At 40.0% G+C, this 6,323-nt stretch overlaps 1 protein-coding gene across 1 annotated transcript in view; it reads right to left on the minus strand.

The window, feature by feature from the left end:
- LOC102213593 (chloride channel protein-like) overlaps positions 1 to 6,323 on the minus strand; it is a 51,842-nt gene extending 45,519 nt beyond the window's left edge. Inside the window, exon 1 of the mRNA XM_013913857.1 lies at positions 6,232 to 6,323. Within this exon, the coding sequence (XP_013769311.1) occupies positions 6,232 to 6,282 (51 nt within the window). The 5' untranslated portion in view covers positions 6,283 to 6,323. The remainder of the gene's footprint in view (positions 1 to 6,231) is intronic.

Raw genomic sequence — 6,323 nt, forward strand, 5'->3', positions numbered from 1 at the left:
TACTGACCTCTGTCATCATTTTAGGTGGGGGAACTTGCACAATCGGTAGCTGACTAAATACTTTTTTGCCCCACTGTATATTTACATCATGCAGCTGCAAATAAAAAGTATTTTTACTAGTTTTTTAATATAGTATTAAATCACAATGTAACAATTTACTAAAACTAGTAGTTGAATGTAAAGTTTGACTTCACTTAATGTAATCTGAGTGTGAAACCTTTACCATGGTTTCACTCTGTTACAGTGCAAATGTGATGCAAATGTGTACAAACCTCCCTGACAGGTGGATCAGGCCTAGTCGTCACCACAGTCACAGAGGTTGTGTATTCTTTAAATTTCATTGTCACTCCATAGATACAAAAGGCAGAGTGGATACAGAGATTCCAGCTCATTTACCCATTTACACTTGAACCATAAAAAACTCCAGCACTGCCCCACAAATACAGGACCGAGCCTCATATGTGCTTTGGTACATGAACAGCAGACAATAGCAACCCAGGAATATAAGTGACAAGCTGGTAAGTTGTCGTTATATCACGTCCACGTGTGATCCTTTCAACGCCTTCTGATTTAGCAGGTTCACGGACAGGCCGACTGACGGATGGATGGATTTAGATACACAGACACACGTGCACATAAGGCGCTGGACATGCTGTGTGTGTTTGTGTGTTTGTGTGCATAGATGGCAGTCAATGCATGGTGAAACCTGAGCAGCATAACACACAAAGTACTACAACTGAATGCCTGCACACAGCACAGGCTCAAACAACAGAGCACAGGCTCAAACAACAGAGCAAGGCACGGACGTCTTGACTCAGAGCTCATGTGATAAAAGTTAAAAGGATCACACAGTGCATCACTCGTTTTATCTAAGCAGCAGTTAAATTGGGTGAAACAAGCTTTTAAAATACAAAAGCACATTACAAAAAGATGCTTTGTGCATTCTACATAAGAAGTTTCTCATAATTTCCATAACATGCAAACAGATGGCACAAAGGAATCCTGAATTAAAATTGTTGAATCAATACTATAACAGAAAAAATGTGGACAAATTGGTTATTAGGATGACAAACATTAAAAACATTCTGAATTTAAGAGATTCAAATCTCACACATACTAATGATGTGCAAGTTTTTGAGTCACACTTCATTTCTTGTATTTTGCTAGGAAAATGGATAAGAGGCAAATAAAGTTGGAAAAAGGTAAAAAGAGTATAGACGGCAAAAACGGAGGTTGTAGAATTCCAACCAGCATGAAAGCCAATAGTTGGTATGACTGCCTTTATCCTTCAACACAGCCTGAACTGTCTCAGGCAAAAAAGTGTCATATTTGAGTATTAGTGATGCAGTGATGCCACGTACTGACAATCCTGAGCACAACAACAAGACAAACCCAGTCACTGAGGATGAGAGCAGCATGTCTGCCTTCAATTACAATTTAGCACCCAGGAAGTGAGCTGCTTCAACAACCTCCAGCGAAGAACAAAAATATGTAAAATATGCAATAAAAGCACTCAAGTTAAACACGGAAACAACAAACAGGCTAAGAGGTGCATGAGAATATGAGGGTGAGAACTGGTCATATGCAACCCAAAGTAAACAAAGGACTGGCTTGCTGCATACCATGTGACAGGAAGAGGAAGAGAAACGATGGATGGACTGGTGCTCTACTGATGCAATTACATGCAGAAAACGAAAGCTTTCAGCAACTGGTTAAAAAACGTTATCCAAGGAAGAAGTTATTGTTTTTAAAAAACAGTGTTAAGCAGTTACCTTTACATCCAATTTTCAGGGAAAATTCTACTTGGGCCAGATTTGACTTCTGCTGTGTCACTGCTGCTACAATGTTGCTGCTGCTGACACCTTGTGGCAGTAGATTCACACTTGGCAGTATGCAATCAATAGAAATGAAGGCCTTAAAATGTTCTTTATTTATAACTTGGCATCCTTAGCCTTTCCTCTTACTTTCCTTCTTCTCTTTCCTTCTTGAGAGCCTGTGATGATTTATGAGGCTTTGGCTCAACTGACCAACTAAAATTGTTTCTTTGCTAAGTTGTCTGTTATGTGTTGACACAACATTCATTCATCCCTTAAGTGCTTAAATAGGCCAGTGTTAAGTGATTAACTGGAGTAAGAAAAGTAAAAGGACTAATGAAAAAGCAGCCAACGTCCAAAGACAAAGTTTGAAAGACCTTAAGAAATCCCGGAGAATTACTGCTCTTTACTTACTTTTAAAAATTCCACGAACGTCGGGCTGCTTGGAAGCAAGAATCAAAGACATGAGGTGTGGTTCAAGACTTGTGCGCAGTACTGTATGTTGTCAGAAATCTGACACTGTCCCCTTTACCTCTTTCCTGTTTTCCTCTTGACCACTGAAACTCTACTCTGCACTAATCACTTGTGCCCCCTTCCTTCACTGCACCCTACTCTTATTCCTTTCTTCACCACTCTCTCTCTCTTTGCCGCTGAAACACTACTCTGGGCTAAATTTAGGACCAGTGTGATCCAATATTCCTCATTACATTTCCCACACCTCTCTCCTACCATCGTACATTTCAATGCCTCATCGTATTCCACGGTTTTTCCCATGTCTCACATTCATTTACTCTGTGTTCTTCTAACTGGGTCCTGTTCGCTTTGGGAATACATCGAAAGGAAGTATGAAGGGATTAAAACTGCTCCAAAACACTCAGTATATCAAAGACAGACGTACCTCTGGGTCTGAAAAGTGGGACAATTGCCAAAAAAATGCCATATTTCAAACAGCCAACAGGGAGCGACTCTTATTAAGAAAAGACGTCTGTTTTCATAACAATCAATAGAGAAACAACACTACTTCTGCACTGATTTATGACCTCAGTAAACACTTTCTTAATGAGCTCATGGGCTCGGTGGTTAGTTTTGAGGCTCATTTAAGAAATTCTATATTTTTTTCAAATTATATAACATTTATAGAGAATGCCATGCCAAACCTGTGTGGTTACTTTGTGATTGACAGGTCATCACCATATATGCACACAGTGTCCAGGCTTTTTTAGTCAGACTGACCTCTTAACTTGGCAAATGTTTTAAATGGGTTTTTGATCTGTTGTTGTGCTTGTTGGCATGAAGTACCTACAGCTGGACAGTGGCAACTTAACTTCTTATAATAAGGAGTTGGTAGGGCCAGCCAGGACAGACTGGAACTGGGCCACCTATCATATGGTGGACGGGCTGTCACGTGGCGAGAGGCGTGGTACACCCTGGGCAGGTTATCAGCCTGCCGTAGGGCTAACACAGAGATAGACAACCATTCACACTCAGATTCACACCTATATCCAATTTAGAATTGGACTGTGGGAGGAAGCTGGAGAACCCAGAGAGAACCCACCCATGCAGACTACACACAGGAAAACCAGGCCAGATGGAGGAGCAGAGATGGAGCAGGATCTTCTTCCTGTGACACAACAGTGCTAACCACTGATTATCTATACAAATATTGCAAAAGAAACTCAATGAAATGTTCATATTTTCTGTGCATTTCATAAACAGAACAGAAAAAAGAAAATCAGGAAACCATAAATCTGATACATTTTCTGTCTCTAACCACACTGCTCTGGAAGATAATTAGAGGTTTTTTGTTCTTTTTGGATAATTTACTAATATTTTTCCCAACTGAATTATGTCACATCATGAGCAGGTATCGCTCTGTACAGAGAGGGATTTATATAACAATGTGAGTTAAGCCACTATATGTCGTCATGTGCAGTCAAAGCCGACGCATATGAAGCGTTTCTAAAATAGAGGCCGGTTTAACTCCACGCATTCTCTGCATGACTGCCAGCTCTGGCCACGTGTCCTGATTGTAAGAAATCTGTCAGAGTTTTTTTATTATCAAATTTAAAAAAGGACACATAAGAAATGGGAAAGATGTTACCACAGCCTGCATAGTATCCAAAAGCACAAACACACACACACGACAGATTAGATAACTTTGCACTCTCTCAGGTACTCGTAGGCGTACGATTTCAACAGCCATTAAATTCTATAGGTCACTCTGATCACCAGCCTTCACATTCCAGCCTCTCAACACCACTGAGGAGGGCTGCTGTATGGCTTAGTCTGTCAGAGTGATTTTTTTAATATATATTTTTTATTTGCTTTTAACTAACCATGAATTAAGCAGGAAAATAACTCAGGAGATTAAAAAGACAGCACTGCAATCAAAGGCAGCTTCACGGACGAGTATCTTACAAGTACACAAAGCAAAAATACAGAAAGTATAAATAAAATAGACCTTCAGAAAGGTCTGAGAGTGTGGGGATTTCAATCCTAATTTGATAGGCTTTAAATATTCAGCAGTGTAAAGTAAAAAAAACAAGCTACCTCTAAAACTTGTGATGTCACTTAAAGCAGTCATTATTTATGAAAGCAAAGAATGTTCATTTCCATCTAATACAGCATGAAATTGAATTCATGGATTCATAATAACAATTTTCAGTATACGGATATGTGTACAAAGGCATATTGTCAGCAGTCATCACTCTTATGTTCCACTGTTTGTTACCTAATGAACATTTATGATGTTTAAAGACTGTTAAAACTGTTATCCTGGCAACTAAAGCCAAAAAGAGTTTAACATTTCTCTTCTTAACACACTGAAATACACCCATGTGTACCACTCGCTTCACAAACCAGTATAATGTGGCATGTATGTGTCAGTAACAGCATGGGAGATTTCTGTTTCCCAGTTGTGTACCAGGGTTTCTAACTTTTCTTATCATTATAATATTCAACTTCATTAAAAATCAGAAATCATTTAGAATAAATGTTTCAATTAAACCATAACTATCTTTTATAGCAGCTGTCCATGGTCCGGGGCCATGGATGGGCCTTGAGGCTGAAATTTATGGTTTTCAGGGTTTTTATCATCATTCTGTTATCATTTTTATCGTTAACTCGGTTTTCCTGGGTCTTTTCCTATGTGTTATGAATAAATCTTTTTCTTTTTTTTGTAGCGGTACTAGTTTTATTTTGTTGTATTTATCCGCGATATCTTAAAGGCCGGTCTGTGAAAATGTTGTCGGACATAAACCGGTCGGTGGCGCAAAAAAGGTTGTTTTACATCCTGTCCGTTACATCAGAAGAAAAGCAATGCACTTTTTCCCACCATGCTTTTCCTTATTTTTTGTGAAAGGTCCAGATGCTTACATTACACAAAGCCAAATTTGAACTAAAAAGATCAGTGTATGCACAAGGGACCAGTTTTGCACGAGGAAGCTATTCATAAGAAAGAGAGGGAAGGGAGCTCGAACAGCTTGCTTCAGACAGGGGATGAACTGATGAGCTACAGCAAGGCCAAGACCCATGACATGAATCAATGAATCAGCTATGAATCAATGACAGCCACTCTACTAAAGTCACACAATAAAAATATAGAGTGTCACTGATCCACCTCAAAAAACTAAACTTTTGCTTATTATTGTAGATGTAAAAAAACATTTATTCAATAGAAAATACAAGCTAACAGTGAACAATCAGATATTAAGAAAAGAAAAACACCAACAACAAAACAACAAACAAAAATGTTTCCAGTTCTCTGGTCTCCTAAACAACTCAACAACAAGAAAAAGAAGATTCAGAGTTGTGTAACAGAACCTCTCAAAGCTGTAATGAAAACCCGCCAGATGTTGAGAGACGCTCTTCACACTGCTTTGTCCCAAAAGACACGAGCAGCTACATGAATGCTGCAAATGCATGGTCAGGTTTCCCCTCTTTGGAAACATATGGAAAACCACCTGGGACACACACATGTACACGCACAAAACCCCCTAATACACAGAAACTGTTGACATGCAGAGTCATGCACTTGTCACAGAAGCCTGTCCCACATGTGCAAAGACCAAGCAGGGCTTAAGAAGCGAGGCACAGAGAGGGTAGCAAACAGGTGGCCAGCAGAGACGGTAGGAAAGAAGTAGCGAGACAGCGTCACAGGGGCGAAGGAGCTGCACAGCATCTGAGCACCTGTTTGCACGCCCGTGTGTTTGATACTGCTGTTACACATCACCTTGTCGCATGCTGTTCATTCACAAGGACGCAGATTAGTGTGGACGATACAGGTGCGTTATGCAGGACTCCCGCAACAAAACTGCAGACGCATGCTAGATATGAAACATCAAGGCTGGTGTAGACATGGCACAAGGACAGAGACAGACAGAGAGCGAAAGAGAAATGAAAGAGAAGGGACACTGACCAGGGTTTGCTTGTATCTAAGAGCTTTCCTTTCCGACGCATCTGCAGCCATTGACACACTGTCACTGACCCAAAAATAAACCTACCCGCTCA

Source organism: Pundamilia nyererei, unplaced genomic scaffold, assembly GCF_000239375.1.
Source record: "Pundamilia nyererei isolate P.nyererei 1_Seehausen unplaced genomic scaffold, PunNye1.0 scaffold00155, whole genome shotgun sequence".
NCBI lineage: Eukaryota > Metazoa > Chordata > Actinopteri > Cichliformes > Cichlidae > Pundamilia > Pundamilia nyererei.